At 25.6% G+C, this 23,334-nt stretch overlaps 1 protein-coding gene across 2 annotated transcripts; it reads left to right on the forward strand.

Moving 5' to 3' along the window:
- The first annotated feature begins 441 nt into the window (after positions 1 to 441).
- Positions 442 to 21,606, forward strand: LOC112604175 (lysosomal alpha-mannosidase-like). Of its 2 annotated transcripts, none has more exons than XM_025353082.1 (16): positions 442 to 843; positions 3,803 to 3,905; positions 5,191 to 5,272; positions 5,393 to 5,578; positions 6,582 to 6,787; positions 11,516 to 11,652; positions 11,819 to 11,955; positions 15,817 to 16,036; positions 16,332 to 16,531; positions 17,191 to 17,596; positions 18,282 to 18,498; positions 18,584 to 18,701; positions 18,783 to 19,059; positions 19,142 to 19,381; positions 20,650 to 20,799; positions 21,203 to 21,606. In XM_025353082.1, exons 1-16 carry the CDS (start codon positions 739 to 741, stop codon positions 21,428 to 21,430), a joined length of 3,012 nt encoding a protein of 1,003 aa, XP_025208867.1. In that variant the 5' UTR covers positions 442 to 738; the 3' UTR covers positions 21,431 to 21,606. The 2 variants fall into 2 exon arrangements, with proteins under 2 accessions (XP_025208867.1, XP_025208868.1); XM_025353083.1 differs by lacking the exon at positions 11,819 to 11,955 and adding an exon at positions 13,960 to 14,093.
- The last annotated feature ends 1,728 nt before the right edge of the window (positions 21,607 to 23,334 follow it).

The following is a 23,334-nucleotide window of genomic DNA, read 5'->3' on the forward strand; positions in this document are numbered from 1 at the left end:
TTATTAAGGATTACAGACAATGCGCCGACAATTATAGGTAATACGCCACATCGTCGCCTACAATACGCTTCGTTAACTTTGGCAATAACAATCAAGCCGACAAAAACTGTTAATAGGATAAATGTTTGCTTTTGTCACATGTTTTCAACGTAGAACTTATATTAATAGACGTGACATTCGGTGTGGGTGCGAGTGGGTGGTGCGGTCTTTCCTAGCTGTGATAAGTACGCGGTGTGTGTGTGTGTGTGTTGATAAGGCGCACGGTTACAATAATGGTCGTGTACAATCTCGTAGTTCTTGTGCGCACGTGCGGTGTACTATGTACTAGTACTACCTTGACAGCGCCCCCAAGTGTGGACACCGGAACTACTACCGTGCACCGTCTATTATTCTTCTATTAGTTTAAGGTCTACGATTTTCAACTATGTTTTTATTTTGAACACCTGACCGCTGATCAAAGGTTGCTGTGGCCGAGATAACGTCGTAATCGGCTACCATTCGCTCACACGACGTAATCGGTTCATAGGAGAGGAGTAGTGAAACCGGTAGAACGGCACACTATAATACCGGTCAAAACGTCCGGTCTCCGTATCAGTCGGTTACTATTACAACAGCCGACTTCAACTACTAATGCAACGGTTGTTGATTTCGCGTTCGTCCTGCTCTCGCTGCACTTGGTGGCTTATGACAATCACATTATTATTGTTGTTTTAGTTGTATCGATAACCGTTACGAAAAATGCATTACTCGGTTGACAAGGCGTTGCTGGTGCTGATCGCTTGTACGAGTACTTACGCCTTACCCTGGAGAAAAAGCGAACCCAGTGCAAAATGTGGATATGAGGTACGGTCGTTTAAATCAAATTTTACGTTAAGCCGCGGTAAATCGATTGGCATTGTGAACGACTTATAAAATAATATACATAGTATAGTACATTCGTATTAAATGTTACACTTTACAGTATATCTAGGTACTATAATAGTACCTATACTTAAATTACTAATATTCATTAATAAAAACAAATAGTATTTTTATTGTTTTCTTAAACAGGATTAAATATTAATTATAGACTTGTAATCAAAAAATTAAAAAAAATTATAAGATTGTAATATTGTTTACGTTAAATCATGTAAGCTATTTTAATTATGTTTACGGTGTTTTAATTGTACATCTTACATTATACATGTATGACACACATTTATCTTTAAAATTCGTAATCAATATTTTTAATAATTATATTTGATTTAACTGTTTAAATAGGCCGTTTACATGTCTTGTCATAAGGTCATTCATCCGATAATAATACAGCGTGAATGAGTTGGTAAATTATGTATTTATTGAACATTTCTGTATTTATGAAATAACAAATAATTCTTGATTATTTAAAAGTTAATTCACATTAAGTAACATTCTGAAGTGCGGGTTCATTAAACAAACATGCGGTTACATATGAATTAAAGTTAAACTCAAAATTCGTTTTTGTATAAACAATAAATTAAAAATTTGTAAATGATAAAAATTTGATCTGTCGATGTTTTTTAAACAGTAATGGATATATTATGTAAGCATTTATGATATTTTCATAAAAATAAAATAATACGCTAATGATATAGGTAAATTTTTAAGATTATTAAGAATATATATATATATATATAAATACAATTCTAAATAATTTATTACTCACCATGATAATTAATAATTATGCATGAAGGTAATAGACGTTAAAATTGAATTGGATCATTGTAAATCTAATTTATTGTTTTTGTAAAGCTCGATTTCATGTATTTATCGAATAATAAAGGAATCATTTAAATATGCGACACAGTTCCATTCTAAATAAGCTCCAATATTGTCATATTTTTAAAAAAATTGCTAATATTTTAAGGTTGATTTATTTATTTATTAATCAGTCTCATTCACTACTAAAATTGAGTATCAACATTCAACTACTTTTTAAATAAATTTAAATTAATCAAAAATTGAAAATATTTTAAGTCCTATGTATAATATCAATATGGTTAGTTAATCCATCGAAATGAAAAACAAACATTTATTTTCAAATATGAATAGCCAATTATTGAAAAAAAAAATACTCGTACTTATATCAAAATTTTGTGAATTTTATATGACGTAATATTTATTAATATTAATTAAAATTTTAATACGTTTTAAATTGGATACAGATATATTTTTTTATGAATACCTCTTAAAATTAAACACATTTTTGTTATTGTTTCGACTTTAAATTAAAGTTCAAATTTTAAACTGATTAAATATTTTGTGTTGGCGATCAAACATTTTGAAATTATCAGTTATAGGGTAAATTATGTGGGAGCTGTCTGGATTATTTGTTGATAAATAGATAAATTATATTTTGTTATTTCTACATAGTTTTAAAATGTTTAAAATTTCGAAATATTGTACAAAATTAAAATACATTTTAACGAACAAGAATCGTGTTATAAAAAAAAGGTACCATTGATAAACACAATTTATAATAATTGTATTCTACATGTATATTTGCTATTATAAATAAATAAATTATCGTTTAAAATTCTAAATGCATGTACGAGATTAAAACTAATTGAACCTAACTATCGCCTATATTATGTAAGTATTAACGTTAAAACATTGTATTCATTTCAGTAATGAAATAAAATTTAGCTAATTGATCAAGTTCCATTTAAGTCCAATTTTAAAAAGTTTTTGAAGTCAGGGGCTTAAATAATTTTAACTAAATATGAATAGTAGGTACTCTTACTATAATTATTGTTATAGTCTTATAGATGTTCATTACAATTTTATTTAAAATAAAAATTAGTGTTAAAACTAAGTATTATTGATAGAAAAATTATTGGTCGACTAATTTTATATAGAAATATTATGAATTATACCTAGTATATTAAACAATCTAATTAATAATTACACGTATTAAAATCTGTTAAAAATTATTGAATAATTAATATTATTGAACAAATTAGATTCTTGTAAACAATATGCATTATGCATGTATGAAAATAGTTATATTTTCAAATTATTAATTACTAAAAATAAAGTTAAGTACATAAGAATAAAATAATTTATATATGTTTAAATTTATAGTAATTATTATTATCGGTAAATAAATGTAAATGCTATAACAATTAAAATAATATAGAATGTTGCCAAATGTAGTAGTGTGATAAAGTAAAATAAAATTAAATAATATAATTTAATATTATCCATATTACATGAAGTTTACCATACGTCCGATGTTTTTTCGATGCTTTAGTAATTAAAGTTTAGTTGTTAAAATATTATTCTGGTCGTAAACATTGAATGGTTTTTCAGCTTTTATTTTATTTTTACAAAGGCATTCTATATATACATTATACATATACAGGTATACAGCATACAACTAGGTTACTACGTTTAAAGACATAAAATTATGTGTAAACCAACGACAGAAAAAAGAATCTCATGAATAAGTAAAACGATTTTAAAGTTATTTTATACAACGTATAGATATACTATGTAGCTATACCTATAAACGTTTAACGAGGAATAATAAATAGCACATATTATTTTGTTATAATTGAAAATGACGATTCCACCTATTTTATCCTTTACTTTTGAAAAACTGTGAACTAGGGTAGCAAAGTATATCTGAGCAAACTTATCTATATTATTAAATAAACCAAGCACGTATACAAACAATAATGACGTTTCCTGCACAATCTTATATTTGTAGAACGACTTAACGGTAAACATTTACTGGGACTAGAAAATATATTTTTATTATTTTTATGGATATTTTTTTCAGTCGTGTCATCCAGTCAAAGATGGATATCTCAATGTGCACTTTATACCTCATACACACGATGATGTTGGCTGGCTGAAGACCGTCGACCAATATTATTTTGGCAGTAATTATAATATAATAATATAAAATTAATTATTTAGTTTAAATAATTCAAAAATGTTGCTTTGATTTATTCGATCGCAGTATATCGATAAAATATCTAATAATAAACATTTTTTAATTTATTATATGTAATATAACTTTAATGCTATAATTTACATAAAAAGCTATATATTTTGTAATAAATAAATAATACTTAAGTTATAAGTCAAAATACTAAATAATGTAATATGTATTTATGTATTTATGTATTTAAGTCAAAATACTAAATAATGTAATATGTATTTATGTATTTATATAAAACTAGGTTGACCCACATTTTATTTAAATGGGTAAATTAATTTATTATTTTGTAAAACAATTATACGGTTTTTATTCCATCTTCGTGATTTATATTTTTAATTTATTTCGATTTAATTGCTTTACATAAATTTTTTTTTGATATAATGATGCACAATTTTTTTTTTTTTGAAAATGTGGGTGTATTAATTGTTTCTTGTATACATTTTAAGAACCTATTTGAAGTTAAAAAAAGTGAAGTCTCAAGAGAACTTCAACATTGTAATGTACTTATCTACTTATCTAAAACTTTATTACTTATAAATAATATAATTGTTTACAATAAATAATTAGTTTGATATTTGATATTTTAAACACTAAAAGTATCAAATAAATACTTTGCTTAAGAATATAATAAAAAAAATTAATGGGTTGCCATTTAAACAAAATATAAAATATTGCGATAAAACATTTTTACAAATGACCTAAAGTTTACAAAATAATATTATTTAGTTCTAATTAGAAAACTTGTTATTATTATTTAAAAATGCAATTAATTTAAGATACAAAAAATATTAGTCAATATTTAATGAAATAAATACTGATTTTTTTAAAAGAATTTCTGAAACTGTTATTTATGTCATAAAACAAAAATATAATAAAAATAATATAGTTAAAATACATTTAAGTAAACTTAATTTTATTTTAATAATAAAATTAAAAAAGTACTATTATATGTAAACCAAATATATTTATATCGATGCATGGTATTAAAATAATTTGATCAATTATTTAATCACTTTTTATATTCTTATCGACCTTATCAGTAATTTTATGATGAAGCCCTAACTATTCTACTTTAAAATAAGTTTATTCTGTTTACGGTGTATTATATAATAGTATTGTATATGCCGATGGTTGTATAGAGAAAAAAACAAAACCGATTTTTTATGTTCGTATGATAGTTTTTGTATTCTTAATGTATTCTTAACCATTTTTTTTTTTTTTAGCAAACAGTTCTATTCAATTAGCCGGCGTACAATTCATTTTAGACTCTGTTATTACTGAATTGGCAAAAGACCCAAATAAGAGGTAGATATAAAACATGAACATCTTTTGTTAGAGGCTGTTAATAAATAATATAATAATCCCTCTCCCTCCTCACACCGAATTCTTGTAATCAACGTATCTTGTATGTCTCTTTTCTTTTAGGTTCATCTACGTAGAGACGGCGTTTTTCTGGAAATGGTGGGTAGATCAATCGGAGGAGACGCAGAACATCGTAAAAGACCTTGTGGCGTCCGGGCGATTAGAGTTCATCGGCGGCGCATGGAGTATGAACGATGAAGCAGCTTCAAATTACGTGTCTATTATCGATCAATTTACTTGGGGCCTAAGGTAAATAATAAATGCGTCCGATTTGTAAAGTACAACGAATACAGTGTAAACAACGTATTGTTATCACCGATCAGATCAATTGTTAACCGCACCTCGTACCTATAATAATAAAATTAGCAGCCACCCAAACGACTACAAATTGAATTTGATTCATGATAATGACCATTCGTTGTTCATTTGCTTAATGAGTAATGACAAAGGACGTTCATTAGAATTTTCGGTCAATGTTTATTTCGCATAGGTTTGTGAACAATCAAAACAACCCGAGACCAGTGTACAATATAGGCACCTATATAATCAAAGTAGGTAACTACACAACAAACAAATTATATATTTTATTACCATTTTGTTTTAGTAGGTAATAATTATGATAATTAAAAACCATTGCATAGGATAATAATTTCGTTTTTATAAAATTTTTACCATTGGTGCTTATATTGGCAAGAATAAATCAGATTGATTGGGGAGATTCAGGTCCCCGTAATATTGATTAATATTAAAACGACACTTAATACTCCACTAGTTATAATTATTAATATCCAAATACAAATTTCTAAAATGTAATTTACACTCAACATCTATCTCATATCTATGTAACATTTTATTAAGCAAACGGAATAAAATAAATGGCTTAAAAATACAAAAATCTATGGTAAAATATTATTAACACTGTCAATTTATATTATTTTTTACCACGTATTTTATGGTAAAACTTAAAAATTCTTATCTTCCGTTTTTATATTACGTATTTGAAATATTGCGTCATAAAAACAAAATTTAAAATTTATTTTTATTTTTTCAATAATATTTATTGAATTTGATTTAAAATTTTGGAAAAAAATAATATTTACTTAGTACTTACTTCATATTGAATTAGCAGAATTTTTTTTTTTAAATGAAAGTCTTAATGTTCTTAAACTTCACTCTAATTTTATTCATGAGTACATCTGTCTCTATAAATTACGCGATTTCTTATCAACTAAAATCAGTGGCTTGGTTACAGAAAATTAAATGATACGTTCGGCGAGTGTGGAAGACCTCACATTGGGTGGCAAATCGATCCGTTCGGTCACTCGAGGCAAATGGCCACGTTATTTTCACAATTCGGTTACGATGGACTATTTTTTGGACGATTGGACTACGAAGAAAAAATACAAAGGCTGACAAATAAGACAGCAGAAATGATATGGCAATCCAGTCCTAATATCGGTAATTATATAATAAAATAATATATTAAAGAATTCGTCAGACCGATTTCGTTTACTATTTGTTATTTGTCTTTTAAAAATGAAAATCACATATGTTTCGTAGTAATCAGCAAAGTTAAACGTATACAAATAAAAATTAAATCTTTTAACGTCAATAAAATATCATAAGATCAGACTTTGAAGTAAAGTACCAGATGCAGTAATCAGAATTTGAACAAACACGAAGTATATTATAATTTATAATATAACCTTTTTTGTTATACAATGATAGTAATAATAAGAAAAGTATTTTCATCACGAATAAAGCTCGAAGCTATTGGTTTTACAATATTTTTAAGAAGCTCTTTTTTCTCTGGATAGAAAATTTAGGCACTGCAGATTTTACTCCAAGAAAAGCAATTTTAAAGTACTTAGTTTAAAAAATGTGATTGAAATATTGCGATAAAAATATAGAGAAAAATATTTGTAAATGCGTCGATTTCGGACAAAGTTTACATAATTTTTGGATAAACTTATGTGAAATACCACTCAAAATATTATTGCAAGATCATTTTAAAATTTAAAATATAAATACACACCAAAAAAATACTGCAGGTTTGAATGATATTAGAAACGAAACCACTGCTCAATATTCAGTTTTATCTCAGTTGTTTATTGGTGTATGGATTTTGTGTAAAATGGCATATAAATACTTACAAATTATAGAACAATTACTATGGCTTTTTTTTAATAAATCTAGTATGTTTCCAAACCAGCCCAGTCGATCGCTTCTTTTTAAATGTTTTATGTATACATAAAAAATATCTACTAATAACACGCTCAAACGTAAACCAATTAAATTACGCTCCATAGTTTATTTAAAATTTAATTTATGATTTTGACATACTGTACTTGGAATTTGTACTCTTAATTAAATGGTTTAGTCTAAAATTTGTTCAATAAAACAGGTAAACATAGCTCGTTGGTTGAAAAAGCGTGAGATAAACATGATTATATTGTACTAAAAGTTACTCATTGTAATGTTTTTTGGTGTTCATCTTAAGGTAATATTATTTAATAGTTAATTAATTTCCTCATTTATTGTTGACAACTTATATTCAAGTACCATTTCATTTCAATACGTATCGAAATCTTTTATCTTATCGCGTTAATATATTTCTCACGTACACAATACAATTTATTTAACTTATTATCATTATCACAAGTTGTGTATACTAAATAGATCATAATATCCAAGCTGTTTCTTTTGAAAGATAATTTTAAAGTTTATATCGAATTTCATTATACTTGTTTTATTACCGATTTTCTTTTTAAGCCATATTTTTTAATTAGCTTAGCCGCTCGTCCAGTAATATTTTATCTTTTAAATTAAATGTATCATATTTTTATTGGTTAATATCCCTTCTAAGCATTACTACCTACCCAATTCATCAACTTAAATTAATTTGCACCACTCTTTATATTTTTCACACAGATTATTTTTTTTTCGTGGTATTTATTTTAGAGTAATCGTAACCATAGCGTATAAGTTCCGCATTAGGTTAGGTATGTATACATGTAATATCTGGTTTATAATTTTCATTTATTTGAACTTAATATTGAATAATACTAAATATCCTGTGCAATTCTGTAATCAAATTTTTTTAGTTGATTAAATATATTTAGACATTTTTTTTTAATTTTTAGTATTCAAAAAATTGATTTGATTATTTATTTCATTTTAAATTTATTGACCTATGATATTTATTTAGGACTAATCAAAATTCATATATTGGTAAATTAAAATTTTTATACTGTATTACTATAATTTTAACTTCATATATTTAATTTTTATGAACTAGTTTTTCTTATAGGCTATTACTAAATAGTTACAATCCATAATAAAATATAAATTATGTTGTTTATTTCCTATTGTTACGAAAACAAGATGATATAAATAATATAGTTATTGAAATTATAATGTAAATATTAAAATATACATATCATTAATATTCAGATTACGATTTAGTATAAGCTTAGTAAAAATAATATAAAAAATACAAATTTAAATTAATGACATTGGTATGTTAGGGTAGTTAATTAAAATCTTTATAATTGAAAATGTTTATTGATTCACAATGTGAATTTCACATTATTTTTTACTCAATTAAAAACATAAATATTGCTAGTGGTACTTTAATTTTAGCAATTAACAATATAATATGTTTATCGATTTTATCATTGTACCTATATAAAACAATAGTATTGACAATTTGATTAGGTAGAAAATTGTATTAGCACTATAACAATACGATTTATTTTTAGTATCAACATAGATTTTTATAAATATGATTTTTTTTTTCTTTAATTTTATTATTACCAGCATTATAATATTTCTTTAGAAAATTACATATTTTAATTTAATATTTCTTATCAATTTCTTTCTATCTATCAATAATGTCCATATGTTTTTTATAATTTATAATGTTAAATACATTTTTTCATAATTAATTATAAAAAATATAATATTTGTTGTATTTATGCAATTAATATAATGAGCACATAATAATAAGATTGTTATAATAATAGATACTTTTTAAGAAAATATTACGTGCTAACAAAAGTCCAATAAAAATTTTGTTTTATAAAAACCTGATAACTGAATTTTTAAGAGGTATAATTTCGCTTCAGGCATATTTTTTAACTCAGATGGGACTTGGATTAAATTATTCTTGAAAATGTTACAGCTTTAGATATTAATTCTTATAAACTGAAATATCATGAAATCAAGCTTGTTTTATTTATGTTATATCTCCAACTTCGTATTTTTTAAATATAATTGAAATAATACAAAGACTCATAAGATTCATGTTTTTAATATTGTAAGGTTTTTCTTTTGTTAGTCATCCGTTATTTTATGGCGTTATTTATTGTGTGGGATAAAATAATTATATCTTAACACTATTTATTGTTCTAAACCTTATAAATTATGTATTATTTATTTTTTTTATTACAATTAATAAATACCTAGAAATACCATAGTTAGCCATTTTATATTATATTAATGGAAAATAAAATTAACATTTTAAAAATAAGAACAAAAATTCCGAATTTCAAAAATTGTAAAGCCACTATTAAATTTTAACAAATTATAAACTATGGTAAACATAATAAAATACATTTCAAATAATTATTTATTGAGATACAAATATATTTTTTCTACTTACATAATTTCTTATTTACATAAGTTCATATTTATGACCTTGGCATAAAAAATTAGAACAATTTAACATAACCAACTCAAACATTGATCTGTCTTATTGACAAAAGGTACATGAAAATTGGGCTACCTACTAAAAATTAATAATATAATAATACCTAATTCATATAACACAGAGGTACATATGAGGTACTCGAACGTTTGGCATAAGGATAAAAATATTTTACACAATAAATAAAATATTTTCAAGTATTAATAATTAGTTAAATAATGTAAGTATGCTCTGCAAGTGTATAACGCGTGTTCCAGAATACTTAAAAGCATGTCCGACCGTTGGGAATTATCATAATAGCGCGAAATAACAGTTCTTTTTTTTGTATTTTAAGCTTTAATATTACAATGAATTGACGTATTGTTAAACTTTAAGTTTAAAACATTATTTTTTTCTCTCATTAGTTTTGTACAAGATCTTTTAATTTTTAAGCAATTTTATGAGCATTTTTATAAATTTACATTTCACGTTTATACACTTTATAAATATATAATTATATTTTTATTTTAAATTTAACAAAGGGTCCATTTCTTTTAATATTTAGGTTAACAATAGAAAATTGGAATTGTTGAATGTAATTGTACTTATGTTAATCATTAGTAAGAGGATGATTACACGTACTGGTACTACATATGTAAATAATTTTTAATACTCTCTATCCGCTGATATATTTGATAAGAAAATGCTTTATTTTTTCCGCTCTTCACACAAATTCAACGTTGAAAATAGATAAACGAATAATTAAATGAATACTATATTGTTGACCCCTCATTCACTTAATATAAAATATGTGCGTTGTAAGACTTTAAAAACTATTGGCTTAGTGAAGTTGGCTAAAAATGTTGACCAAGTTAAAACGTGATTTTGCCTTATTTTTGAATATCATGGTATTTTTGGGGATTCAAAGCAGCCATCATTGCGAGAGGCAATATTATTGTACCATGGAAAAACACAATTTAAAGTTTTATTTTTATATTTTAGTATTATTAAAGTTATTAGCACATAAAAATAATTTATCCAAGTCCCAAGACGAGAAAACTCCACCGCTCCCCTGATTATTGCCATTTATACGCATTAAGGTTTTTACCGCAGTTTCGATCCACTGTTCTTTTTTACATTTAAAATGTCACCACTAATTATATTTACGACCGACGAGCCTATTAGAGTATTAATATCAAATGCCAATGTGGACCCTACTTTTAATTTTTAATTAATTTAATTTAAACTGTGTGATATTTATTTAGTATTATAAACATAAGTTGTATTGGATATCGTACTCGTGTTTTAAATTCTATACCTGTACATTACAGTAAAATATTATTCATAAGTATTCAAAAACGTAAATTGCAATAAACTTAGATTAACTGTATCGGTAACATATACGTGGCCCACCAACCTGCAGTGTAAATATATAGTTAGATCTGCATTTCATGTATGTAAACTCCATCTATCTCGTAATCGTTTTACTTTTGGTTTAGGCTCATCAGCGGATCTCTACACACAAGTTCTCTACAACCACTACAGTGCACCTGACGGTTTTTGTTTTGACATCGTGTGTGGCGTTAATCCAATCGTGGACGACATAAGAAGTCCTGAATACAACGTAGAAGCCAAGGTAGGGTATTGAAAAATAAAATTCTTCCCCCTTCCCTTTCACAACGACCCATATGCATATTTTTGTTATCAATCACTCCGTTAACGGTACATGCATATAATAATATATACATTATATAATATGTATTATATTTTTGTGCACTCTGCATGAAAAATAAATAAATTAGGCGAATTATTTGATCAATTACTTGCGGTACCAAGAGAAAGCATACCAGAACCACGGCAACGTGATATTGACGATGGGCGGAGACTTTACATACCAAGATGCCAATTACTATTTCAAATCCTTAGATAAATTAATCAAGTAAATCACCAACGTTATATTATATTAGATTATTAAGCACATATACGTACAATTGTACTATATGTATATAGTATACACGTACATGCAGGCAAACCAGTTAAATGAGTGTTTTGTGCATGGAAAAACGAGGTTCTCAATATCTCTCTAACAGTGATATTAACAATGGGTGAAGACTTCTCGACTTCAGTACACTTCTGTTACTATTAACTTTTATAATATGGACAAACTCATCAAGTTAGTTTATGCAACGTCCTGCAGAATTACATATATATATATATAATTTTTTCTGGTTTAACTTCACGCATCGAAAAAATAACCATCAAATAACGTAAAAGACCCACTGTACAAATGTATTTAATATTAAATGTAAGAGAAATATAATTCATCGTTGTTAATGTCCGGTGACATATTAATAAATTATTATTATTTTAACAATAATTGATAATTTTTTTCGGTTTTTAAAATAAACTGTATATGATAGTATGATTAAATCATGCTTAAATCATTAAATAATGGTTACATATTTCAAAGTTAAAAATAATCTTTTTAATAAGAAAAATTAAAGGCCTGAATACAATTACTTAATATATATACATTTAATATTAACATATAACTTTAACAACTCTAAATTGCTAACTTAGATTTAAATAAATATTATTTTAATTCGATTAAAAATAAATTAATGTATGCTTATAAGTTGTGTGAGATCAATAATATTATAATAATTTATTCATATATATCGTGTAACTAAAAAAATTTATTTTTCATTATAAACAAACATCAATCTAATCTATTGGAACTTCATGTTCATTGAACCACATTTATTTCTTCGAATTTCATAATAAATTTTAAAAAAGCCAGTTTTAAAACTCGAATTCAAAGTTATTTTTATAAAAAAAAGTCAAAATAATAAGAAATATACTTTTATTTTAAAATAAGATTTTTTATTAATAAATTTAATTGCCTTAAGCAGTTAACTTTAAATTTTTCGAGTTAAAATTACATTCTTTATGTACAGATCAATTTTTATTTTTTGAAAAATCTCAAAGTAAAAATGTAAGATATAAATGTTTTGTAATCGATAGTATACATTATGCTATAGTCAAGGTGCATTAAAATAATGAGGAACTAGGTTTTCATTATTTCTATGACTTCGGATAAAAAATTTAATTTTTGTAAGAAAAAAAAACATAAACGTCTTTTATAATGACAACACATCAAATATGGAGTGCAAAGTACAAACTTTTCAAAACTTTTTTGAGCCTCATTATTATTTATAAAAATCCAAATATTAAAATTATTAATTTTTATCCATGGTTGTATTATACATTCAAATTTTTATTATAGAAATCAAAATGATTTTTTAAGTTTAATATATTTATGTTTATATTATTTTTTTAATAAATAATATTTTATAATAATAAATAATGTTTTTTTTTCTTTTATGAAATAGTTCTGTAATTCTTTAATTTTACAATAATTATCACATTCGACCTTTTTAAAGAAAAGTACAGCTTATCGAACATTGGTTGTAAGTGTTGTAACTTTGTTGAAAACGGCTAAGATGGCGTTTCTTATAGCTCATGTTCCTAAGAATACTAACCGTATTTTATAAATTCTATTAAAAGTTAATTATTGTTGATTAAAAATAAAGTTTGTTTTGAATCCATGATAACACACAGAATAAAAGCAGTATTGACATGTTAGCATTTATTCGTTAATTTAAAAAATTGATAAATTGTATGTTCATTGTTTCACCAAAATGTCCTTTATAATTAAATCTACTAAATATCGTTATTTTATGACATCACAAAAACAGCATATTATAATAATAGCATAACGAATATGATTCAAATAATATGCCAAAATAAAACATTTAATCCACTATTAAAATGAACGAAATATGATCACTATTTGTAATTATTATATATCAATCAAGTATAAACCATATTTTACAATTAAAATTTCGTGCTTGGATTTTTTTTTTATAGTCAATTTTTTCAGGCGCAAAAACTTATTGCATATGCAATCAACCAATCTTTTCACTATCGAACTAATCATATCATATTAACAATGGGTGATGATTTCCAATACACAGATGCAACTGTTAATTTTTATAGCATGGATAAACTAATTAAGTTAGTATAACGTTGTATATGCTGTGGATTTATAATTTTCCAAATTTAACAGTATATTCTAAAAAAGAATATATTGTAATTTAATAATTTATTACTGATAGCTATTGATTATTTTACTTGGGTATTTTTAGAAACATTATAGGTAAGCAATTTTAAACAATTGAAAAACGAAAGTAATAATTATTGAAAAAATGTAATACTAAATCATTTTTTTTTTTAAATCTTGGAAGTTGTAATAATATATATCATAAGCTTCTGTTATATTTATATAGTTGTTTTTTAAATATAACTTTCAACTGACCTTTATCGATAGAGCATTTAAAATAAAATAAGTTTGTTTTAATAAATATTATTTTTATTTTGAAATAAATACGTATGGTACTTTCAAAAGATTTTTATCAAATATTAGTATACACTTCTGAAAGTCATGTTATATTTATTTGTTTAATAATAATAATTTTGTAATGCATTCAATAATAATTAATAACCCAGACAAAAATAATGACAGACTAGTTAACGAATCTACTAATTTTTATTTATTATTAAAGTATATACAATTTTAATTTTGATTTATCTTCTTTCTTTTTTTTTTTTTTAAATAAAACCATTTAATATTTAGCATATTTTATATTATTATGACGTGTATATTCATTAAGATATTAATGTCTTTCTCTGTTCAAAATCTTTTCAAATTCATTTTTTTTTTTATTATTTTTTTTAGGTAGTTCTTATATATATAGTTATATATTTTAAATGAAATTCAACAATTGAAAAATACTGAAACAGGACACTCTATATATTTATATAGATTATATTTTATGTTTTCCACTGCACCATTAACAATACAAATTATTTGCAAACTTTTTTATTCGGTGGTTTGATTCCAACGATTTCCAAATTCAAGTACTTAGGCTTGATCCTCAATAAGCGGTTAACTTGGGCTGCGCACATAAAACAAAAACGTCTCCTATTAAACTTGAGACGAAATTCCTTATATTATCTTCTAGGCAAACATTCTAAACTCAACTTAAAAAACAAATTACTACTCTACAAAACCCTTCTGAAACCCATTTGGACCTACGATATTCAACTATGAGGTGCCGCTAAAAAATTCAACACTTATAAAATACAAACGTTTCAATCTTTAACTTTACATATAATGCGCCTTTTTATTTAAAAAATCATAAACTGCACTCAGATCTTGATGTACCGACCGTCACATAAGTGGCCTCATCTTACTATAAGCGCTTCCGCTGCTGTCTAGCAAACCATCCTAATCCACTAATTTCTGCACTTAAATTAGCTAACATCTCTGGAAATCCACCAAGAAGGCTCAAAATGCGTTGGTGTTGCGACTTGACTTTTTAAATTAAAGCAGTAAAATATATATAACTAGGTATTATATATATACGTATAGATATAATATATATAATATAGCCTATTCACGTCATTATTCGTATCTGAGTATTACTGCTGGGTGACTTTTCTTCTCGCGTATCCATGTTCTTATAGCTGTATATTATGTTATATATTAGTATAGTTAATTATTGTTTTTATTTTTTCGCACTTATGCTCATTGTAAATACCTTTACAGATTGTATATATTCTAAAAAATGAAAAAAAAAAATCGGTGGCTTAGTTTAGTTAGAAAAAATATTAATTCTAATTTCCTTTGATTAATCAAATTCTTTGATTCTGAACTTTAACCTTATATTATTTGTAGACATATAAACTCAAAACAAGCGTCCGGAAGTAAAATTAATGCTATTTACTCCACGCCATCATGTTATCTGAAAGCTGTTAACAATCAGCAAATAACGTTCCCGACCAAACAAGATGACTTTTTTCCATATAAAAGTGACAAACATTCGTATTGGACTGGATATTTCACGTCCAGACCCACACAGAAATACTATGAACGAAAGGGGAATAATCATTTACAGGTACGTAACCCAACTAATTGAAATCAATGTGTGTGTATACTTAACACTTGATTTAACATTGAAAGTGTACTTAAATGTTTAATATGCTCAATAATTCTTCTAATCTTATTTCAATATACTGAAATATTCGGTCTATTAACCCCAACGAAGTAGGACTACAATCTTATTACACGCATGTGTTCATAGTTGCATGTTATGTTATTAACAATAATAATATTAATAGTATATTATTATAAAATACGGTTTTAATATTAAAAATTTTAACTAACATCATTTTATCAATATTATGTTTTAGACGTGCAAACAATTAGCCGTCCAGAGCCTAACGGGCGCCAAGTACGAACCAAAAATCACAGTGCTCCGTGAAACGATGGGTGTAATGCAACATCACGATGCTATCAGTGGTACAGAGAAACAACATGTGGCCAACGATTATGCGCGGTTACTGAGTGAAGCGATCGAAGAGTGCGATGATGTGTCGTACACAATATTATCGTAATAAACGAAATACACAAATAATAATAATAATAACCAGTGATGTATTTGTGAGAGGGGAAATGGGAATACGAAATTATCTACTCAGCGCACACTAGTTAAATTTACAAGGATATGTAATATATACCTATTAGACATTTTAGTCACGCAAATGAAATTTTCTAAAACTATATGCAATTTTCAATCAAGCAATTATCAAAAAAATATTTAGAGAGCCAATTACCAAAACACATATTAGAGTTAGATAATCACTGACTATCGATTTTTATACGTTTAAAAATAACTATCATACATGTTATACTGTTCCAAAAAATAACGTGTAAATATTTTAAAGTTTTTTTTTTTTTTTTTTTATACCAGACGATTCATATTACTTTTATAAAAGCTATATATAGGTACTATACATTTTGCATTATGTTTTTTTTTTTTTTAGTTCTTCAATAAATATTTAAAAATGGTCCTCTTAAAGTACAAAGTGCACTTATACTTAATTTACAGAATTAGAGACAACTTTTTTTCAACACATGATAAGGTTTTTTTTAATATTGTCCATCACTTTAGTTATACAAGCACCAAATTAGCAATACAATTACTGGTAGTGATAATGGCGTATTCGTCGACTAAATAACAGTTTCTATAGTTAACGCATTCGTTTACAGATATTTGGCCACAGGCATAGAAACTTCAGGGTATACTACTTGTCACCTGTTGAACATCAGCCAATGTGAAGTGTCCGAAAACAACGAACAGTTCGTGCTCACCCTCTACAATCCGTTGAGTCGGCCGATAACGGAATTCGTCCGATTGCCCATAGCCGCCGAAACGGCCTATTACGTGGTTGATCCATGGGGACAAAATTTGACGGTACAGTTTGTGCCTTTGCCAGACGCAGTGTTACGTATACCTGGCCGTGAATCATCGGCCACTACCGAACTCGTTTTCCAGGCCGAAGACTTACCGCCACTGGGGTACAAATCGTATTTAATTACGAAACAACCGAGTAGCTTACGGACTAAGAGGTCGGCAGAATCGGAAACCCAAGGTCCCGTGGACGTCGGCGATAGGGTAAGTATCACAGTTGCTATGTAACTATAGGTATACAACATAATGTTATATTTAAATCGTAAATCGTTATACCTTTTAAACTTATATGTTCTTACATTTGAAATAAACGGATCAGGTTAACATAAATTTCATTTTCTAAAACTTTTTTTAAACGACATATTATTTTCTATTTAATGATTTCAGATTTGTGTTTAAGATGCAATTCGATAAAATAGTAAAAAAATTGTTTTTTATCATTTTTTTATAAATAGTTAAGATTGATCCCATTTAAGAAAAGCTCTAATTTTTAAAATTCAACATAATCTTACATTTAGTCAACTTATTTTTACTACTATAGAAAACAAATTTTTAGAAATTTTCTATTAGGTAATTAGTAATTACTCTTTAAAATTGTAATTTATCCCGTAAAATTGGGTTAGGTTAAATTATTTGTTTATTTCTTCAATAAATTAAAATACGAGTTTTTAAACATATAGACGTGAATATTTATTTTTATGTTTTAACATAATATTATTATGAGTGCATTAAAATAATTTTATTCTGAGTTTTTTACAAAAAACTAGATGTTTTAATAAAAAAATAAAAATAATTTGTCATAAGATTATTTTGCTAGATATTCGTACAATAATATAACTTAAGGTCATTTTTACAGGAACGCCCATTTAAATATATTTGTTGTCTTTAGCGTTTAGGTCTGATAATTGATGACAGCGACCCTAAACGTTTTGTACTGTACGTTGACAACGAGGAAATACCGTTAATTCAGGAATTTTTATATTACAAAAGTATGGTCGGAGATAACTCTAAAGATTATAAAAGAGCCTCGGGAGCTTATATATTTCGTCCTGATGGTGCACCTATACCTCTTTGCGATAGTAAAAAAAAACCACGACGCGTATCAGGTAAGAGATTTTTTTAATTTAATCAGTTTCTATCTATGTCATAACGATATTAATGCAATATGGTACTATTTATAACGATATTAAGGACCCGTAGTGCAAGAAATTCATAAAGAATGCAATGAATGGGCAAGTCAGGTGATAAGAAAATACAACGGAGAAGATAATATTGAATTTGAATGGCTTATAGGACCAATACCAGACAAGTAAATGAATAAAATAATTTTTATTGATTAATCCTAATCAGATCCAAACTAAAGTTACTGATTTTATTTGTTCTTTCTCAGCGACAAAATTGGAAAGGAAGTCATATCACGTTTTCACATTCCGTTTTACAAGAACAATCAAACATTCTATACCGATTCTAACGGCCGAGAAATGTTAAAACGTATAGTGAACTACAGACCTTCATTCAATTTAAAAGAAAATGTGGAAAATGTATCCGGAAACTATTATCCAATTACTTCCCGCATATCGTTGACAGACCAACATACACGATTTTCCATTCTCAATGACAGGTCTCAAGGTGGATCGAGTCTTCAAGATGGTGAAATTGAGCTCATGGTACCCATATATATATTATAATTTCGTTCTATCAGGTAATATTTTGCGATATAATTATAATGACTTTAAATACTATTCTTAGGTACATAGAAGAATATTCTACGACGATGCCTTTGGCGTCGGTGAAGCGTTAAATGAGACTGCCTTTGGAGTGGGCTTGGTAGCCAGAGGACATCACTATTTAACTTTAGGATCAGTTGATAAACAAATTGCGGTAGAAAGACTATTAGCTCAAAGGAAACTTATTCGACCTCAATATTTTTTCACAAAGAAACAGAATGTTGTATCCTACGAAGAACTAAAAAAATCCACTGTTCTACAGGTAAAACAAAATAAATATTTACCTGAATAAAAATGTTTAGAATGTTACAACTACAAATACACTCTATAATATACATTAATACATATTTATAATACATGAAATATATTACATGGATTATGAATATTTATAGCGATGGAATAATAGTTAGTTTAAACTTGATATTATAAACCTACGGCTGCGTGATATGTTTCTACGATATACATATTATAATATGGATATCGTAAAAACAATTAACTACTTATTTGTTATAATCTGGTTAAAAACACAACCAGGTTATGAAAGAATATAAAAATAAACTAACGAAGCACAACAAATTGTAATATTAATACTTAGCAAATTAATTAAATAATAAAAATTTAAAAAATTAATTCTGTAAAATTAAATATAATTTCAAAACTACAAGAAAGATTAATAAATAATAATCGAATAAGAAAATTTTCTGTTCTGGCCTTTGTGATTAAATAATTTATATTTTTTTTTTGTAAAAATATTATAGACCAAAATTGATATATTTTATTTATTCAAGATAATAACAAAAATAGTAATATTATTAATGATTGAATTAGGCTTATTTTTTTATGTTTGACTTACCAAATTATATAAACAAAAACAAAAAAGCGTTTTAAAAGAGCATTCAATTTTCAATTATAATAACACACAAAATGTTGACCGAGTCAACGCTATTAATATTTTTACAATTTTTGAATTATTTTTTGATTAATATATTTTAAAATAAATACTTGTTTAATTAATTTTTTTTCAAACAGAAAGTCACAAAATAATTCTTCATATTAAATAATTTTATCTGTGTTTACGCGTATAATTAAAGAATATTGAAAAAAATAACTATAAACAATTAAGGAATAAAAAATTAATAAAATAATATCTACCTAATCATTTTAAATACGTATTAATTAATTTTGGTTTGTCGTATTCATTAAAATACTTGAATTTAGTAAACTTTATTTTACAATTACGTAGTAGGATTAAACAGCTTATGCATAATTATAATAAGTGTTTAGAGCTAAATTAAAAATGTAAATTTTATTAATGAAGTATACAGCAAGTTACAAAAATATAAATATAAATTAAAAATAAATATTATCACAAATAAATTTAGTTAGATTTAAGCACGTATATTTTTTTTTTTTTTTATGTTTGTACAAAATATTTATAATTAGGTAATACAAACCAAGTTTACAATTTATCGGCATGCATTATATTTTCAATTTATTTGTAAAATCTTAATTGAGGATTCAATTTTTTAGTATTCTGGTTTGAAAAAACCTTTACCAAATAACATACAATTACTTACTTTGGAACCATGGAAAGATGGATCAGTGTTACTAAGATTTGAGCACATATTCGAGTACAATGAAGATAAGAATTTATCTACTCCAGTTGTCTTAGATATACAGGTTTGTTTTTTTTTTTTTTTATTGGTACAGCTTTAGTTTAAATTAAATAGCGAATTCAAGATCATTTTATGTAGTAAGAGTAATGTAATTAATATTTGAGTCTAAAAAATAATAGTCAAATAGACACAAAAAAAAAAAAAAAAAAAAAACAAATAATTTAACTAATTAATTTCAACTTCAAAAATTTTTATGGTTTTGATATATGATTTTTAATTTTTAATTAAGTCGAACAAATACTAGGGTTCATTCTAATATTTTATATATTATATGATTTAGACGAATACAAAGGTTGTATTCGAATTTAACTCGATTAGATGTCGAAACAATTATTATTTTATAATTTATTATATTTTTGTTATTTTTTTATTCTTTATATTTTATAATGACTTGTTGATTGGTTTAGGATTTGTTTACGAAGTTCCGTATAGTTTCATTAAAGGAGACAATATTGGGTGGTAATCAATGGCTCTCGGAAAACACTAAACTTACTTGGATACCAGAAAATAGTAATTCTTCAGACACTAAACAGCCGATAAGGCCTGACCAAACATTGTCTGATCCCAAGCATGTCATGTTAACTCCAATGCAGATAAGAACGTTTGTAGCCGAAATAATTCCAAATCCTGCATGATTCGTTACCAAAAATTGTTATGTAGTGTATTTTAGAATATAACTTAGATAATATTCTATTTATAAATCTTAATGATACAATTTATTATATCTAGGTTCGTAGAATATAAGGTGCTTATAGTTTATACATTAGCATAGTTTATTTTTAAATAATACATTAAAGAAGTACGATTTAGACTGAAATTTAAACTGTTTTTCTACAGTGAATTTGTGTTTAATTTATGGAATAAACCATGATTTTTTATTACCATATTACAGATTATAAAAACAAGAATAAAACCAAATCATTTATAACTTAGAAGTTAGCACAAACGATTAGTCAGTAACTAATATCATATAAGAATAGTTTTCGCATAACTGTATAAAATAATAATGAATAATTCGTATTTAAATTCTTGAAAAAAGAGCAAAAATTCTAATTATAAGTTATATAACAATGTCAAAGTTTCTTTTCATTACTTTTATATTAAAATTTCTTTGTTGCATACTCAGATTAATCTTTTATTTTCAAAAGAAACGATGAAAACGATTTAATAATAAAAAAATTAAGTTTAGTTCATTTAATTTCAAAACTATACTTCGATGAAATATAAATAGTAAGACGCATATTTGTATATTTCTGATAAGACGATAAATTATATTATAAAGATTTAAGAGATATTTTATTTAAAAACCAGAAATTAGTGAAATAAAAGTTGTTATAATTTTAAAATTAACATAATTTTCTGGCCACGAATAGATTATTATGTTTTTTTAATGTTTACGGTTTAAACTAATTTTTTTGAATACGGAAAATGTCACAGTTTTCACGGATTTTGTTTATATTTTTTTATTTATCTGGTAAAGTTCCTTCAAATTCCTTAGCATAAGTCTACAGAAATTTCATTCTAAATCTATACATCATGATCGATGGTTATATATTATTATGTATTTTAAAAAATATAGCAATATCTCAAAAATGCATATTATTGAAATTAAAACAATAGCATTATCTATTATCATGAATTCGTTCAGTATTGAATAGTATTAAAATAAGTAACAAATTATGATATTTTTATATTTCATAATTTTTTATGTAATTAATATTTAATTATAAAAAAAAAATGATCATAAAAATCAAATTAAATTTTTTAATAAAAAGTACAGATTTATAATAAACTTATATATATTCATAAAATTCGAACAATGTGTAAAATGTTTAATATGAAAACAAATTTGATATTCCGCGTTGTTTAGGTAGGTAAATAGTCAAGTATTTCGCGTGTACCTACTTATTAATATCCGAAAATACGTACCGCGTATAAATATATAATTTTAGAAACATTGAATCGTTGTTTACTATGAATGCGGACAGTTATAAATGTTATTAAAGCCTTAATATAAATTTGTGTTTCCATAAATATATGCAAAACAAGATTTTATAGGATATATATATTTTAGTACCTACGGTTCTGTAGTGACCTGTATACGTGTGTCTTCCACGTATTTCGCAATCAAGACTTTACTTTATTCTGTAGTTGAACTCATTAGGGATTGAAATGTGCACAGGACGAGTCAACAACAGAGTTAAAATGTTGATATGAGGGAGGATTCAAACTATAACACTGTTTATAAACAATATAGTGTAGGTATGTTCTGTGTATAATGATGACTGTCAATATAGACTGTTAAATATCTAAAAAACAATATATTGTGTTTAAAAAAAAACCCCATTTTGGTACATACGTGAATAATTTGATTTGCAAATCGACCATCATCTGAGCATAAATATTATATGTATGAGATGGATAGCGCAAAACTGAGTGCATCTTGGCTCTTTGACTGTGCCAAAATATCGTATATCATTTGCAAATCAACATATCAAACAACGGTGAAAAGTGTTGAAAAATATTGTAAACTACATAT

This window comes from Melanaphis sacchari, unplaced genomic scaffold (genome assembly GCF_002803265.2).
Source record: "Melanaphis sacchari strain LSU unplaced genomic scaffold, SCAv2.0 Contig11_pilon_pilon, whole genome shotgun sequence".
Lineage (NCBI taxonomy): Eukaryota > Metazoa > Arthropoda > Insecta > Hemiptera > Aphididae > Melanaphis > Melanaphis sacchari.

Excerpts from the sequence above, each read along its gene's own strand:
- LOC112604175 (XM_025353082.1), top strand. The coding sequence starts at position 739 with ATGCATTACTCGGTTGACAAGGCGTTGCTGGTGCTGATCGCTTGTACG. Across the intron at positions 844-3,802 it reads GTGCAAAATGTGGATATGAG|TCGTGTCATCCAGTCAAAGA; the intron begins GTACGGTCGTTT and ends TATTTTTTTCAG. Across the intron at positions 18,702-18,782 it reads ATAGGACCAATACCAGACAA|CGACAAAATTGGAAAGGAAG; the intron begins GTAAATGAATAA and ends GTTCTTTCTCAG.